We start from the raw sequence: 18,233 nt of genomic DNA, 5'->3' as shown, positions 1-18,233 counted from the left end.
ACCTAGCATCGTTTCCTCCTGTAATCGTGTGCCCTTTCTTGTTAATTCTAGGAATTTGGATCTTCTAAACATTAAAATTTTTACTAATTTTTCTTTTGGGAGATGATGACCAGCTTAGACTACTTGGGGAAGAAAGTCCATTCTGACTGGTAGAAATCCTGAGTTCTAAAAAGCTTTAAAAGAAATAAGCCTTTCAAACAAAGAGGAGGCCTATAGCAATTTTTAAGGAAGTTGCTTTAGTATATATAGTGATAGTTTGTTGTAAGACTCAATTACTGTTGTTTGTATATAAGTAGAAGTTTCTAAGGACTTGGGTTACTTGAAAACTATTGGACTATAAATATTCTATTATTTATTAAAATGTGGTTTACGTTTTCTTAAAAAGGAGCTTTTTAAAAAAAAAAACACCTTTTTTTCCAAATAATTAAAAATTTAGAGTTAGACTTGCTATGTATTTGCTCTCCTGAATAAATTACAAAATGTGCTGTATTCTCAGTATATAAGTTAAAAAATATTCTGTCTTCTCACTTTAAACTCTTCTCCTAAGATGAATTACTGATGGTAATTTTTCTTTAATTTGGTTTAACTCTTCTCTTGGGACAGAGGAGGATTTAGTGGTTTGATTATCGTCAGTAATAATGACAATGCTGACACGTATTGAGCTCTTATTCTGTGTCAGACACTCTACATGCAGTGTCTTATTCCTCCCAACAGCCCTGTCATCACCCGTAAGGCCAGAGAGACTAGGTAACTTGCTGGGGCTTATTCAGCTGCTAAATGAGGAAGCTGGGGTTGTCAGGCTGCTAGTCTGACTTGAATGCCCATATCCAGAACCTAGGGAACTCCTCTAGGTCAGGAAGAAAAGGCCTGGAAGACATCGAAGGGCTTGACTCTTAGCAGGAGGGGCTCGGATGATCCCTGACGTAGGACACACCTGCGTGGAGGCATGGGTGCAGAGGGAACGGGGTGCAGCAGAAGGAAGGGCTTTGCGGTGTCCACGTGTGCTGGGAACTCTCCCATTTAAACCATCGCCCATCCACCCTGTGAGATGGTTATTATTCCCTCATTAAAAAGAAGAGGAGAGAACAGTTGACTCTCCATCCATACAGTCTGTCGCCCACCCCATCGCTTTCAAAACACCTTACTCTCTTGGTCCTCACAACATCATTTTCTCTTTTCCTTCCTCTCTGGTTGCTTCGCAGCCACGGATCCCACTCTTCCCTTAAGTGTCCCCCAGGGTTCAATCTTTGTTCCTTTTATTCTCTCGTTCTATGCGCTCTTTCCCTTGTGACCTGAACTTCTGCTGGGGTTCTCATCGCCGGTGACTCCCCTGTGCATCTGCAGCCCCGGCAGTCACCTGCAGCTCCAGAGCCTACTGGATACCTCCACCTAGGTGTCCCATGAGTGCTTCAAACACAAGCTGCTTAAAAATGCACCTGATCGGACTTCCCTGGTGGCGCAGTGGTTAAGAATCTGCCTGCCAATGCAGGGGACACGGGTTCAAGCCCTGGTCCGGGAAAATCCCACATGCCGCGGAGCAACTAAACCCACGCGCCGCAACTACTGAGCCTGCGCTCTAGAGCCCGCGAGCCACAACTACTGAGCCCGCGTGCCACAACTACTGAAGCCCACACGCCTAGAGCCCGTGCTCCACAACAAGAGAAGCCACTGCAGTGAGAAATGAGAAGTCTGTGCACCGCAACGAAGGGTAGCCCCTGCGCGCCACAACTAGAGAAAAGCCCGCGCGCAGCAACGAAGACCCAGTGCAGCCCAAAATAAATAAATTAATTAATTATTTTAAAATGCACCTTATCATCTCCTTCCAGATCTGCTCCTCTTCCTTTATGCTCTGTCCTGGATCCATGACTTTACCATCTGTGCCAGCAGGCAAGTCAGAAATCTGGGGGTAATCCTGAACTTTTCTTTCACTCTCACCTCTCACGTCCATGTCAACCACGACGTCTGTAGATTGTGCCCCTGTGACTTTCATATCTGCCTATCTTTTCCATCACCAGTGCAGCCCCCGAATCCAGGTTTCCCTCATTTCTTGCATTATAGTGGTCTCCAAGGCTGGCTGCCCATCAGCATCACCAGGGGAACTCTGAGGTCGTAGTGCTGGGCCCCCCCCCCCACAGAGATGTTGATTCAGTAGATACTGGGGTGGAGCCTAGGGATCTATATTTTTAACAAGCAGATGATCCTTCTGTGGGCAGCCTAGCAACAGACAGATACCTGAGCACCACTGATCCAGCTGGTTTCCCTGCCTTTCCCCTTCAGTCCATCTCTCACTGCCTCCGTCATGATCTGCTAAAAGCCGAATGTGGTCTTCTGTTTCTAACCAATGAAGCATCTCCCCATTATCTACAGGATAAGTTCCAGTGTCTTCAGCATAGTTTGTGAGACTCTCCCAGGTCTGATCTGACCTGTAAATCTCTAGTCATTTCCTGCCATCTTTCCTTGTATACATGCTCTACCTCAGGCCTGCTTAGTTTACAAAATAAGTGCTTTATCTCTTGATTTGGGGCTCTTTATACATATGGTTCTCTCTGCAAGAAAGCCTTCCGCCCTCCCTGTCTGCTTGGCAAGTCCCTCCTCTTTTCTTCAAGGAACAGTTCAGATGTCAGCTCTGGAAGTTGCCCTCGTCGCCTCTCTCCTGTCCTGACACTGTTCTCAGACTGGCCTCTGACATTGCTGTCATCGTCCTGCAAAGCAATTGATTTTTCATGTCTGTCTCCTCTAATAGCTGGCGAATTCTGAGAGGTCAGGGACCAAATAACCTGTTGCAAATCACTTAGCTCAAAAGGGATGGAGGGTCTGACTTGAAAAGCTGTTCTATATACCGTGCTGGATGATTTTAAGATATAAATCAGGAAAAGAATAAAAGACTATTGGTGGAGGGTGTTCAAGGGAAGCCCCACTTCAGATGGACCATTTTTCCTCCCATTTTAAAAATAAAGGTATAATTTATACATGATAAAATGAACTCTTTCCGAGGATCAGTTTGTGAGTTCTGACAGACGCATACAGTTGTGTAACCATTCCATGGCCTTTTAACATGGATAAAATTGTGTGATTGCTGACCAGACTAATGTTTGTAAATAAATCAGTCCCTCTCGGCATGAGCTTTATGAAACAGTCAAAATGTTCTAAATGTAAACTATTTCCTGAGAAAGAAGTTAACTCTTAAGGGTCTGGAAGGTTAAGGTAATGTGTCTTAGTAATTCTTATTATTGAAATAAAGTTTCTTGTTCCTAAACTTGATTTGCTATAATATTTAGCTTTAGGTTTGCTTAACATTAAAACTCAGAGAGGGAACTCATTACCAAGGGAGACAGCTTTTCTACTTACAGAAAAAGAGACCTCATGGTTAGAAATTTTCTGAATTTAGGTGTAATTTATTTCCCTAAAGCTCTTCTCACTGGTTCTCTGGCAATAGAGCATAAATCTGATATCTCTTTAGTATTTGATGAGGCCTCCTTTCTTCAGGCTAGACATCCTCGGTCCTTCCCCAGCATTTAGTGTCATGTCTTTCAAAGCTTCACGATCCTCGACCAGGTCTACCAGATGCACCACCCGTGAAAGCGTGAGCCTTGGTGTGTTTATCTCCTGTCCTTCTTTCTGCTAAGGGGACTTTTGTAGGTCCCTCTTGTTTTCTTTCTCCTGAAGGAACATGATTGATAGTCACAATTTTATTTGAAATTTTTCTTTAAACCTATAATTTAGGAAGAAATTGATGGGAGCATTTCTCCCTTAAAATGAGTGGGCGTGGTGACTGAGTGGCCCTGGAAGAGCTGTTGGGCCACAGGAGGCTCTTGCTCTACCTTCTTCAGCAAGTCTCTTGGCCTCTCTGAATCTCGTTTTTGAGATAAAGGGATCATTTCTAAATCTAAAATTCTACACATCTAGTTTAGATCAAGTCTTCCATGCAACATGAAAGGCTTAAAATTGTTAATAAATGGACTCAAAAATAAGAGCAAAATCATCAAGATATAAAGGCATAGACCTGTTAATAAACATATTAATAATATAAAATATAGAAAGAAGACAATTTGGCAAACAGATTGACTGGAGTCCAATTTATATTTCTACCATATTGATTCCCCCACACCCCCACCAAAAAGAAGAGCTTTTCAAAGAGAGAATTCCCAGGAGTGTTACATGAAACCCATTTGAATCTTGGTATTCTTTGATGACAGAATTTGACTTCAGTGGTGGCAGGAGGGACAGGGTTTCAACAGAATTTTTCTTTTTTTTTTTTCCTAATAAATTCATGGTATGGAATCCCACCCATAACTGTGTAGGAGTAGGGTATTGGCAGTGTACCAGAAATATATCTTCTTTTACTCTAATATGCGTAATCTACATTTGGATTCAGTGTAACTCAAATGAATAGAGGATTTAATTTACCTTCAAAAGGTTATTAAAAAAAATAAACACCAAACTCAGGAGGAGAGGTCAGACTTATGGTTACCAGAGGTGGAAGGTGATGGGACGGGGCATTGGAGGAAGGTGGTCAAAAGGTATAGACTTCTGGTTATGAGATAAGCACTAGGGATTCGGTGTACGACGCGAGGACTGTAGCTAACACCACCGCGTGGTATATAGGAAAGTTGTTAGAGTAAATCCAGGAGTTCTCATCACAAGGAGAAAAAATGTTTTCCTTTTTTTCTTCTTTCTTTTCTTTTTATTTTCTCTATATGAGAAGGTGGATGTTAGCTGAACCTATTGTGGTCATCATGTCACAGTCTATGTAAATCAAACCATCATGCTATACGCCTTAAGCTTATACAGTGATGTATGTCAATTGTTTCTCAATAAAACTGGAAAAAAGCCAAAAGAAAAAGGTAAGCAAGTGCACACATCTTTCTTAGAAGAAAGGCAACATATAAAAAATGTCATTTAAACATTTGTGTTAATGAAAAGCTGGATAATTCATTATTTTATATAAAATAGTTCATTATTAATATAAAATAGGTAAAGCTTCAGTACTCGTGGTTTTTCTTTACTGTTCTAATCTGCCGTCACTTGTTTTTGGTTCAAGACTTGGGGGACTGTTTAGTAATGGTGAATTTTCGTATCATTGTTTGATACTATTGTGACCTACTCAGTCCTTCTTTTTCATGGAAAAGGGAACATGTAAAAGAAGTGTAGGCTATCTTGTCAGATAGAAATATTGATGCACACAAATTCAGAAAGACACAGATAACTGCAAAGACCTGGAGAAATTTCATGCAAATGTTATCACAGAGTGGAAGTTGCTATTGTACTGTGATTCACGTTGCTGACAATGGCTACAACTTCTGTGATAATCACTGGGGGTGGAATTTTTGAGAGCTCTCTGACCCTTGTAAACTGGAGGGCTAATTTGAGATGGATATGGTGTGAAATGTGGCCTTTTATAGGCTGGACGTAGGGCTCTGTTAAGTGGTTGTCAAGTGAAGGCATGACTTACATTGTTGGGTGTTGTGTTTTTTCCCTGGAGAAAGCAATGTGGTAAAGGCATTGAGCCCCATGGAGCACACATTCACTCAGTCCTGGGGTGAGGTACTGTTGACTGACTTCAGGTTAAATCTGTGAGCCGACGTGGAGGAGGATTGGGAAGGGTTGCTGGACTCTGAAGAAACCTCGACTATCAGTAACTGTACTGTTGGGTTTCACTGAAGGGATAGACAATAAAGGACTAATATGAAAAAAAATGATCTACTCCTCATTTATTCATCAAATAAATGTTCAGGCGCCTCAACAGGCCTGGTAATACAAGAGTGAGGTACCCAGCCCCTGCCTTGAGGGAGACGGCAGTTTAAGGAAGTTTACAGGACCGTGTGATGCCCTGTAAGGGAACACACGTGCAGGGACTCTGGCCGTGAGAAGTGGGTCCCCTGGCCAGCGGAAACTGCCTATTTTCTTGATCCAGTTTTCCTTACCTTCAATTCCATTCTTCCTCCTAATGGTTATTTTTAAAAGTAACAATTTTCAAAAGTTAAAAAAAAAATCCCAAGGGATCCCCTAGTTTTCTGATACTCAAGGACGGTCCATGACGCTCTTGGCGTAGAGTCATTTGGAACTTCCTAGAAAATGTAGACTCTTCTTAAAAATGGGCTGTACCCTGAGCTGCTGAGTCAGAACCTGCATTGTAACTGTGCCCCCAGGTAATTCTTCTCCTCATTAAAGTTGGAGAAGCACTAATCTAGTTCCCCTTCATCTCTCCATCAGGAGATGAGGACCGATTATGTCCTTAAGGTCCTACCCACAGCTACAGAGCTGGCATTGAAACTCAGCCCGACTATTTACTGATGGAGCCTCCTGTACCTTCTTGGATATGTCTGCTACTCCTTATCTGCTCCCCTCCACCTCTTTACCCTTCTCTTGGCCTCTCTCAGTGTTTCATCTTATCAGACCTGCAGCTTCTTACTCGTGTCTCTTGAAATACCTCTGTTGAGTGAGTTACTCATACTGTGCATCTGAAAGAAGGAGCTTATTTATTTATTCTTGATTTAGGGGAAAGTTTGGCCCCATTTCCCTAGTTTTGTCCTGCTTGCTGCTCAGAACTGCCTTTGACGTCAAGAGGAATTCTGTGTGTATAAGAGTAAGACATAATCCGTGATGTCAGAAATTAGAGTCTCCTTACAGGTGAGTTTATCTTCCTGTCTTTGTTACATAGATTCTCTCATAAGAGTCCTTTTGCTCTTTGTATCCATGGGAAAAGCAGCACCTGCCCTCTAGTTTCTGGATGGGGGTAGAGCACCCCGGCAGCTCCTTCCCTAGTGACCTGAAGTAGAGCCAAGCTTTAGGATTTAGGGGGTTTGTATTCGTTTTTTTTTTTTCCCTATAATATAGAAAAATAAAGATCTAAGAAGTCGAGGAATACCCCATGTTTTAGGTTGGCTTTTGGCATAGAAAGGTATGGTCACAGAAGAATAATATGACGACAGTAAAGAAAAGGGAACAATCACTGGTAAGACCATAGTGGCACAGTGCCTTCGACAAAAATCAGCCCCCCATCTTTTAAGTCACTCCCTCCTTGTAAGAGGATTACTCTCTCTCCTGTCTTTTAAGTACTTTAGTTTATTTTTAATTCTGGAATATGTTTTGATTTGAATGACAGAACCATAATTTCCATGAATAGATAGAGAGTAGGCCTCCTCTGTAAACGATAAAGTAAAATCAGTTTTTCTGGGTTTTTTGTTGTTGTTTTCGTATGTGTTTTTTTTCAAGTCACTCTCCCACCCTTCTAACAACTCTTATTTTATAGAAACCATGGTTATTGTGTCACGCCCCAACTTCGGAAGTTATGTGATTAAATATTTTTGTATTTGTGTTTCATGTCTTGTATCTTATTTTCTGTTGACAGCATATAGAAACAGACTAATTTATTTTTAGGTAAAGTATATTGAAAGACAGTTAACTTACCCAGAGCTATTTTGCATATATAGTTTTAGTAAAACTGACAGTTTAAATAGGGGGACATTGTAATGAGCAATTAAGTTAAATTCATGTAGGCTAGGTTTTAGGAACTGGCTGAAAGATAAATTTTTTTTTTTACTTTAAAAAAAATATATTATTTTCCTCAAAATAGAACATAGAAGTGTTTTGCATTACCAAGAATAAGCTAGACATTAGATTCACAACCTTTAAAATGCTGTTTAGCTTTTAGAAATATAAAAATTAATTTCAGTGTCCTTTGGTAATGTAAATTTTTGTCAACCTCATATTTCATCATCATGCTTCTCTTAGAAATGTTTTGTATTACCAAGAATAAACTAGACATTAGATTCACAACCTTTAAAATGCTATTTAGCTTTTAGAAATATAAAAATTCATTGTCTTTTTGTAATGTAAATTTTTGTCAACCTCATATTTCATCATCGTGCTTCTCTTAGAAATGTTTTATTTGTGGCAAAATTCTATTATAAATTTGATGTAGGGTTGCATATTTGAATTTAAAAACAGTTGATTCATATTAAATGAAATAATATGTTACATTTTATATATATATATACACACACACACACATATGTAAGGTAAATGATTTATAGCTTTAGAGAAAAGTACTTAAGTTGGTTATATTCATGGGAAAAAAGGTAGACTCATGTTCTCAAGGAAAAAGAAAAATGTCTTGAATATGTGGTTGCTGTTTAAATAAGTTACAGGAATGTAATGATCTCTAACTTAATCCTCAACTTAATACACATATAACTGTACTCTTGTCTTCAGTATCCAGAAATATTCCGGGGAACGACTTCCATGCTCCAGACCTCTTCAGTTTACTAAGTTTTTCCTGCCTTCGACATAGGATGGAGCAGGTTCCAAACTGTGCTAATAAATTTCAGATGTTTAATATGAAAGTCAGGTTTCTCCTTAAAGTATTTATTTTCTGTCTATGAAACCTTTGATTAACTTTTCATCCCAAGCCTCTTCTGTATTTTCAATGAGCTTTGTTTCTTCTGTCTGTTCTTGAGGTTCTCTGTAAAACATATAGCGTGTGCCTTATGTAATGAAACTTCATTTTCAAAAGGTACTCCCAGGAATTGGTCTCGTTTCTTTGGTTTTTACGTCATGTATTTTTGTTGGGCCTCTAAGAATCTGTATTTGGTCAAATTAGGAAAACTAAGTTGAAACATCATGCTTCCTAATAAGTTCATTTTATAGAACATTTATTGTATAAGGAATTTTATGTTCTCTCTGTAGATAAACGTGTGGAAAATTGGCCTCTGATGCAGTCCCCATTGCCTACGCTTTGTATAAGTACCCTTTACCTCCTGTTCGTGTGGCTGGGTCCAAAATGGATGAAGGACCGAGAACCTTTCCAGATGCGTTTAGCGCTCATTATCTATAATTTCGGGATGGTTTTGCTCAACCTTTTTATCTTCAGAGAGGTAGGTTTACTAAAGTTCACTTTATAATTCCCCAGGTCTATTGCAAATTAAAAAATGAGAATGTGTAAAACTATCATTGTAATGTTGTGCCCTAAGATAAATGTTAGCTACTCTAAGAGTAAATTTTATGTTATTGACAGTTTTCATTTTTGGATAACAAAAATATGAAACATATATAAAGTGTAAGACAGTTGTTTAAAGTGGGATTTTGAAGCAGACAGACTGGATTCTAAAATAACCCTTACTAGCTTTTCTGACACTGGAAGTTATTTAACTTTTTTGAGATTCATTTTCCCCATCTGTAAGATGGGCATAATACCTAACTTCTAGGGTATCAGAGATAAGTGAGATAATTTTCACATAGTGTTTGGAACACATTAAGCACTCAGTAAATAGTTGTAGCTATATGTTTATAATTCTTATTCAGCAGTTTCAGGTTTGGTAGCTGATGAAAATATGCAGGTGTAAAATACCGATCTCAAGTTTAAAGCCTATTACATAGTGTCATTGTATTTTAGGTTGGACGTGAAGTGAGTTAACTGTTATACAGCTGTTGCTATTAACCACTGTCCACCTTTCTGGGCAGCAGCAAATCCTCCATGGCGTTTTGAAAGGAAACCCTAAAGGCTGGATCGGCACAGCCATTTCTTACGTTGTAAGAGCGAAAGGAATTTGTTTTCCAAGAGCCTCTTCATTAACGTTCTGTGTGAACCCAGAGCACTGGACTGGTGATGCTAGGAAAAAGAACAGTATCTCCTTTTTTATTTTTTAAATTTTATTGATTTATTTATTTATGGCTGTGTCGGGTCTTCGTTTCTGTGCGAGGGCTTTCTCTAGTTGTGGCGAGCGGGATCCACTCTTCATCACAGTGCGCGGGCCTCTCATTATTGCAGCCTCTCTCGTTGCGGAGCACAGGCTCCAGACGCGCAGGCTCAGTATTTGTGGCTCACAGGCCCAGTTGCTCCGCGGCATGTGGGATCTTCCCAGACCAGGGCTCGAACCCGTGTCCCCTGCATTGGCAGGCAGAGTCTCAACCACTGCGCCACCAGGGAAGCCCCAGTATCTCCTTTTAAAAACCTTTCTTTAATTGACAACTTAGCCTACAGAAGCTCAACTTCATAAAAAACTTTAACTTATTTGGATGCTTTACCCCATTTGTTAGATGCAACCCACTCTGGTTCAAGACTAGAAATCCTTGCAACTCTTGCTGCATGGGGAATCACAATTTCTCTTAATATTAGGAGGTAGATAGTCTCTGTCTCAGTCCAAATGGCACATGTCATTTTAAATTTAGATGTCAATTTTAAAATAAATGGACAGGTAGTAAATTTTAGAAATTCCAACATATTAAATGCTTAATGCATTGAAAATTTAAGACAGTTTGGCTTTTAAAAGTATTTTGCAAGTTTGCATATTATAGGTAGCGCTTATAAATGCTGTATCTACTGAAGCTTTACTCCAAATATTATTCCCTTTTTCCAGTTATTCATGGGATCATATAACGCAGGATATAGCTATATTTGCCAGAGTGTGGATTATTCGGATAACGTTCACGAAGTCAGGGTAAGTACCTTAAAAACACTGTTAATCAGTAGAAGTTGGTTTAATATTGTAGTCCCTAGTCTGTGAAAAACATTCTTCAGTATAGTGGTAAAAGTGTACTGGATTGTTTTGAGTCAATACAGCTATGCTTTTTTTTTTAAAGTACATAATTGAAAATCTGTTTTCATCCCTCCAGTATCTTCTCTCCTTTGGTGACGTGAGAGTGAAGGTGTGTGGGATTACTAAAATGCAGTACTCAAAAAAATAAAGAAGTTCCATGTTTAGTATAAAGATGATATTTTAGACTTTTGTTTTTTTGGTCAAGAATAGAAACTCTTAAAGAAAGTTGAATTCATTTGTTAAGAAAGTCTGAGGAGAACGAACGTCTTATAAGCTATGTAATGTTTAGTAAATTAAGCATAGCACAACTTGTATAGGTATAAACTCAGTTTTTATCATATTTGCAGAAAAGTAGACTAGTAATATAATGTTATCATATTTTACTTTGCAGTCACCTACATCAGTAAAATTACCATTTTACTCAAGTCAAAGAAACAGTAAATTATCTTATTTTGATAACTATTTATTGAACTTCTCTTGTGTACTATGGTTCATATTGAACATTACATATACATGAAACATTTATATAGCATATATAACATGTTATATGTATGTGTGTGTTTTATGTTACATGTAATATATGTATTAATATAATTTGTAGTAGCTGCCCTTGGAAAATAGTAGCTCTTTAGCATTGGGGTTGGACAATATAAATAGCAGTATTCATCAAGACCCACCACCAAATTGCTTTAATGTAGTTAACATTTTATGTCTCTGTCTTCATTTCCCTGTTAGGAGATATAACGTGCCGGTGAAAGGAAAATCACCCCTTTTGGTTGTCATGTTGGTTTTATTCATTCAACAAATGTGTATTAAACATCTGCTGTATGCAGATAGTGTGAGGGGCCCTGGGGACCCAGGTGGAAAGGCAGACAGGATCCCTGCCTTTGTGGAGCTGACATTCTAGCAAAGGTGGAGAGGCAGACACTAGTCATGTAAACAAATGGTTAACAGGAACCTAAGACCCGTGATGCGACTGAGAGAGAATGAGAGGAGCCCCTTTATATAGATTTGTTGACTACGGTAACCTTGCTAGAGAACCGTCTCCCTGGGTGGAGCGCTGACTCTGGTCTTGCTCAGGTTGGGGGAAGGAAAGGGAAAAGCGCTGGACTTGCTTTCTGTGAGGAGTGAACTTAGGTAAACCCCTTGGACGAAACAACATGCTAACATTTTGGGGATAAAGTTTTAAAAATACCACTCTGGTCATTGTGAGCCTACCATCCTGGCATGCATAAACAGTCAGTTCTTTAAAAATTGAGCTATTGTGAGAACTGAAATCAAGTAGGAGAAAGAACCAGAGTGGCAGCAGATTGCATTTGAAAATTTCCTGGCTCTCTCCTCCTCTCTAATATGAGATGTGGCAGAATAAGTGTTTTACCAAAGACTCGTTTTTGTATCCATTGTTATGTAGCCAAGAAGGATCTCTTCACTTTTATGTAGCTATTCAGTTTACAAACTAAAGAGAAGGATTATTTATTACTATTCATGAGTTGTGGCTAATTTAGAGGCCCAGGTGGGGGGAGAAATAAGACATTATCTCTTCCCTTCTAGATAAAGTTTGCTGCACCAAAATGTTATACTTTAAAGTACTAACATAATAGTGAATATTAAATATAGTGTTGCCGTGAGAAATTCCCTATTTCAAGCCTATTTTCAAACAACTTTATCATTTTCAACAATATTATCACTCAAGCAAATTCAGTAAATAATTCTCAGTTTGTAAATACAATACTATTTTTTCTTTGGCCTTTCTCTTTCTTCCTTGCCTACACTTTAAAATTGTAATTTTGTTTTTCAAAAGCAAAAAGCCAAACCCAGACAAACAAAAACCCATGGCATCCAACAGGTGCAGGTATAAAACGAGGAAGGTCTCTATCAGCTCTGAAACGCCTGAGCCTGGCTGTGAGTGAATCTGCCAAACCCCTGACACACAGCGGTGTATGAACAGATTTCAGTTATGTACCGCTGCCTTTGGTATTTGTACATAGGACACATGTCATAGAAAATACTTGACATAAAAAAGATGAATTTAGGTTACTATTTTAGTAGGATTCTTGGAAAATATTTTAAAACATATATACAGAGGTCACCTCTCACTGGATCCTTGGATCTTTAATCTCAGCATGTATTGTAATCTTTCTGCACCATCTGGTGTCTTAATTAGAGCCCAGGAAAAGAAAAGACTTATTTATGTAAGCAGGATTATATTTATCACCTAAGAAATATTTGTTATGTGTGTTTGTTTGTTGCAATTTATCATTTTAAAGATTTTACTGCCTAATAAAAACTACTGTGATTAAGTATTTTGTTGCATATGTTAAAGTGAGAGAGAGAGAGACAGACACTCACAGAGCCCAGCTGATACCCAAGCACACTTGCAAGAATCTCTGAGGTATGATACAGGCTAGGCATGAACAAGTGAAATACCTTTACAAAGTAAATATCTCCGTTTCTCTACCATGTTGAAAATCATAGCAATGTGAAAGTGTTTACAGCTCTGCATTCAGCAGTTGGGTACCGGTGACATCCAGCTATGGAACAGACTGGAAATTTTCTCTGAATTGTTGGCACTGTGTAGATACAGATTTGGACTCTTTCTTTCCCATTATTTTCCCTGTGAATAGATGCCTAGGTTTCACACCCACTTAGACAAAAATGATTCTATGCCGCCTACATTTTGTGCAGTGAAGATTGTTGAGGACTTAGAATGTGTAGAAAACCATGTGATAGTGTCATTCTGGTGTTTGTAAAATGCTTTTTTCCCTTTCTTTCTACAGATAGCTGCCGCTCTGTGGTGGTACTTTATTTCTAAAGGAATTGAGTATTTGGACACAGTGTTTTTTATCCTGAGGAAGAAGAACAACCAAGTCTCCTTCCTTCACGTATATCATCACTGTACAATGTTTACATTGTGGTGGATTGGAATTAAGTGGGTCGCAGGGGGACAGGGTAAGCATTTTCAGGAACATATCCCCAGGTAGTAAATTATGTAAATATGTAAGATGGAAAGTAGTGAGAATTTGACTTGGTCTATAATTTAATTTACTTTCATGGTTAATTATTTCTGTGTTAATTTCACCTTAAAGAAATTTGAAGAAAGTAGAGCTTTCGCTTTTTATCTGTGACGACTTTCACGCCTAAAGATTTACCCCAGAGATAAGCATAAACAAATCCCAAACATAGCAAGTTATATTTTGATAGGGAGCAGTTCTCGTGGTTCTGATCCAGAGGATACCAAGATACAGCTTCTCAATCTGAAGGCTTTGTCTCCTGTCCAAGCCCAAAGCCCACTCCTGCTCTCAGATAGGCCCAAATGCACCTGTTGCTTCTTACTCAAAGGAAATTGTGTGTAGCCTTCTCAGTGGTGAAGAGAATCTGAATTCACAGTTTGGCCAAGATCTGCCTCCAGCTTTTCAGATGCCTGTACATTGGAGATGATTCACATCACTGAGCTGTAAACAGACCATTCCTCTGATGGGGACCCAGGGTACAAGTCAGTATGTAATAGTACAGTTCACCTTGCTACCTTCCATTGAAAACTATTTAGAAAACTAAGAAATAAGTACTATTTTGTTGTAGCTATGTATATCAGCACATGTAAAGGCAATAATGAAACATTTACAAATCTGCTTAAACAATTATATGTACCATGACTTTTTCCCCCCAAGAGTAATAGAATGCAAAGTAATACTGGCAATAGTTCTGTATTGGGGCCTACTTAAGCCACTGGAGTACCCTCATTTGAAAACTTGCCACTTTGAAAGTCCTTTGCATTTGAAGGACACCCTTTTTTATTTATATGGTAAAAGCCTGAGTCTAAACTTTAAAAATACTTGGCATGATCTGAAGAGAAGGCTTTTCCATTAGAACTATTTTACAACTTTTATTCCTCATCTGTACTCAAGATTAAATGTTGGAAAATAATGTAGATTCATTTATTTTATGTCCAAATGGTTTATCACCTAATACAGGTTTCTGTATCTTGTAATTACCTCTGTTTTTCTAAAGCATTTTTCGGAGCCCAGCTGAATTCCTTCATCCATGTGATTATGTACTCATACTACGGGTTAACTGCCTTTGGCCCATGGATTCAGAAGTATCTTTGGTGGAAACAATACCTGACCATGCTGCAGCTGGTGAGTTAAATGCTTCTTAAGTTTTTTCTGGTGAAACCCTGAGAATGTTTGAATCTAATTAATTGTAAAGTGCTGAGTCATTTTCGGCAATTTTCTGTTACCAAGTCGACTTTCTCTGTGCTCCAGCTATAGGAGTTGAGGCTGTTTGGTTCTGAGCTACCTGTTCATAGACCTAGTGGTCATGGCCACTCGTTTTTTAAATGTCCTTAAAAGACCAGACTCAGCTCTTGTCTAAGAGAAATATCCTTTAAACATATCTGTGAAATGGATGAGTAAAGACCTAAGCACACCACAAAGTACACAGACTCATTTATGATTAGAAAAATAATCTAACTTCTTTCTTAGGCTTTTTTTTTTTTTCCACTTGAAATGTTACTACTGCCTCTCTTCATCTTGCCCTTACATAAATTTTCTGTTGTCTATTCCATTTTTCCATCCTTGTGAACAGATCCCATACGTTTAGAATATGAAAGTTGTAGGAAAGGCACAGAGCCAAGGAAGGGGTGGGGTAAAGGAAGGGACGAAGGGGGACTTCCCTGGCGGTCCAGCAGTTAAGGCTCCACGCTTCCACTACAGGGGACGTGAGTTCCATCCCTGGTTGGGGAACTAAGATTCTGCATGCCTTGTGGCGCGGCCAAAAAATTTAAAATTAATTAAATTAAATTTTAAAAAAAGAAGGGACCAAGGACCAGAGAACTCTTAATTCCCCGACACACAGTCCTTAGAGAGCAGAGCTCGGTATTCTCAAATGCTAGTCTTCAGAGCAGGCAGTTCTCAGCACCTACCCCCAGTAGGACTTCTTGTAGCATCTGGGTGCGTCAGTGCAACCTTCCAAGCTAAGCACTAGCCCAGTAACCAAACTGGAAATCCAAAACCAACCTGGTAGCTATCCTTAAGCCTTGGAATTTATTATAATTTGCTTTAATCATAGCGTGTACACAGTTTTATCAGTGGAATCACATTTGGAAACATTATTCATCTCTGCTTTAAGTTTCTAAACAAAAGGCTAACCAAACAGGAAGCACAACCTTTGGGAAATGCTGGGTGTGCAGGATTCATCTGTAAGTAAAATGCTACAGGAAGCTTCCTCCAGTTTTTGTGTAAGCCGTTTATATAGTTTGTGTAATTCGTTTCTCTCAGTAATTAGTAGATGGTCCCAAGAAAATGAGGAGGTGACAAAACTCATGTGAACTCTCCATCTCTGCTTTGCTGGAGCCCGCACCTGACTGTCCTTTAGCGATGCCACACCTCACACTCACCCTTCTTCCGTGATGCACGTCCTAAAAACCATTGTGAAATCAAAAGTTCTTAAAATCTGGATTTTGCCATGGAAAACTTTTAAAGTTTTTTAGTCTGATAGAAATTTGGGGCTTACATGGGATAAATTTTAAAACTAATATTTAATATAGTAATTAATATTGATAATGCTGTCCTTTAAAGAGAAACCACAACTGCCCTTTCCAAACAGGATGTTAATTTCGTGAAGGGTAGTGTATTTCCAAGCGAGAAGTTCTCACAACAGTTAATCGTGTATGTTAATCTTGTAGAAAGCTAACCCTTGTTAGTACCATGGAATTCATAATTCTTATGTTGAGAACCATTCACTCTTTTTACACTTATTCTCAAATATCTACAAAATTTTACCAAAAAATCTTAGTCTTTAAAGGCTTGTGTCCCTTCAAATGCATATTTACCTGTCTGCTATTCTGTAAGAAACAAGTAATGGACCATTTTGTTAAGCTCATTTTTAGAAGTATATGTACCGGCTTGCTGACAACTTTGTGGAAAGAAATCAGTCTAAAATATGGGAGGAAAACAAAAGTTGAAGAGCCTATAGTACCATTACTTTACTCTCTTAGGCCATTGATATTCCCTCTCATTAGGTAAAATTATTCAACATTATCCAAAAAATAATTCCTTGAGCCCAGACACCAGGCCAAGGGCTCGGGAATCATGGAGACCAACGCAGAGCCCCGCCCTCGGTTGTACACGAGTGGAGAGGTGGACAGTCCAGAAGTCAGCAGATGCAAAAGACATAATTCCTATGAAACGAAGAAACCCACACAAAACAAAAGCCTTCGGTTAAAGGGATGGAGGTACCCTCTGGGTGGAGGTGCTTGGGTCTTAGCAGGAAGCCCTAGCTGAGGACATGTCCTTTGAGCAGCAGCCTGAGTGAGGGGGAACCAGAGAACTCTTAAGCCTTGGACCGTGGGGCGACAGCGTGGGCCTGTCTTAGCTGCACAGAAGACGAGGAGGTCGCGACGAGCTGCTTGCTGCCCGCGGTAAACGGACCTGCGCTGTTTTGTTTTTCAGGTTCAGTTCCACGTGACCATTGGGCACACAGCGCTGTCCCTTTACACCGATTGCCCCTTCCCCAAATGGATGCACTGGGCTCTCATTGCCTATGCAGTCAGCTTCATATGTCTCTTCCTTAACTTCTACGTTCGGACGTACAAAGAGCCTAAGAAAGCAAAAACTGGAAAAACAGCTGCGAATGGTATTTCAGCCAACGGCGTGAACAAATCAGAAAACCACCTAGCGGTAGAAAATGGAAAAAAGCAGAAAAATGGAAAAGCAAAAGGGGAGTAAAGTGAACTGGGCTTTACCTGGTGTCGACAGCGAGGAAGCTCCCTCTTCATATAAGATTTCAGGGAAACCAGAAGTAAATGAGGGTTTGGGGATGGGGAGAAAAAGACAAACGCGCTCTATGTATTAGTAACCTTTAGATTGAGTAAAGTGTTAAATACAACACCCGGATGTTTTATTTATGAAGTTTTTATTTTAAACACTTTTTTTTATTAGCCTTGATGTTGTCAGACCAAAGCAATCATCACGTGACTTTGGAGGCCCCCTCCCCCTGTTCATATTCGTGTGTACAATGTATGAGAGTTTTCATGTCTCTTCATTCTTCAGACTGATAATCACAAAAACATGGTCTTTATGCATTTTTTTTTTTGGCTAAATTGCTACTTACCTACTGATGAAAATCAGTTACCTTCCATCTTCTGGTCCCTAACTGGAAATGCAGATACTTTAAAACGTGCACATTTGAATTCATTTGCTGACTGGAGTGGTCAAATCTCTCCACCTCTAGTCTGAAGATACCCTTTTGGTTGGAATTAAATTTTTAAAATCTGATGATCTCTGTAGACTCTTAGAGGCTTGATGTTGATGGTGTTGGTGAAAATAAGAATTACAGTAAAATCCTGCCCGATGACTCAAAGGTCACCGTGACCTGCAGCACAAATCACTGTGGGAAACAATTTTTGTGATGAAAAGGCAACCTTTCAATACTCCTGTTACTACCAGATATATATTATAAAAATTAAGATTATTGTCTGATTGGAACATGAAACAACTCATGTCTCTATTAGTAACATCATAAAGTACTTATATTTATGTGCTGTTAGAAGAGAGTATGTTGATTTTTATCAGGCTTTCCTTGTTTTGATTTGTGGCTGTTACTGATTTTTCATATGTGGAAATATACCTACCTCTTCTGTTGGAAAGAACATTTAAAATTAAATAAATTTTAATTAAAAAATCAAGGAGTCCTCTA

At 39.1% G+C, this 18,233-nt stretch overlaps 1 protein-coding gene across 2 annotated transcripts in view; it reads left to right on the top strand.

The window, feature by feature from the left end:
- ELOVL4 (ELOVL fatty acid elongase 4) overlaps nucleotides 1–17,977 on the top strand; it is a 30,992-nt gene extending 13,015 nt beyond the window's left edge. Inside the window, exons 1-6 of one of the 2 annotated variants that reach the window (XM_061207297.1) lie at nucleotides 6,565–6,630; nucleotides 8,689–8,876; nucleotides 10,359–10,439; nucleotides 13,316–13,487; nucleotides 14,547–14,674; nucleotides 16,988–17,977. In XM_061207297.1, coding sequence (XP_061063280.1) covers nucleotides 8,715–8,876; nucleotides 10,359–10,439; nucleotides 13,316–13,487; nucleotides 14,547–14,674; nucleotides 16,988–17,263 — 819 coding nt within the window. In that variant the 5' untranslated portion in view covers nucleotides 6,565–6,630; nucleotides 8,689–8,714 and the 3' untranslated portion in view covers nucleotides 17,264–17,977. Of the gene's footprint in view, nucleotides 1–6,564; nucleotides 6,631–8,688; nucleotides 8,877–10,358; nucleotides 10,440–13,315; nucleotides 13,488–14,546; nucleotides 14,675–16,987 lie in introns of those variants that run through there. The other variant, XM_061207296.1, reaches the window with a different exon arrangement.
- Nucleotides 17,978–18,233: the final 256 nt, after the last annotated feature.

This window comes from Eubalaena glacialis, chromosome 12 (genome assembly GCF_028564815.1).
Source record: "Eubalaena glacialis isolate mEubGla1 chromosome 12, mEubGla1.1.hap2.+ XY, whole genome shotgun sequence".
NCBI lineage: Eukaryota > Metazoa > Chordata > Mammalia > Artiodactyla > Balaenidae > Eubalaena > Eubalaena glacialis.
Note: the sequence above shows the minus strand (reverse complement) of the source record. Positions and strands in the feature narration are given on the sequence as shown.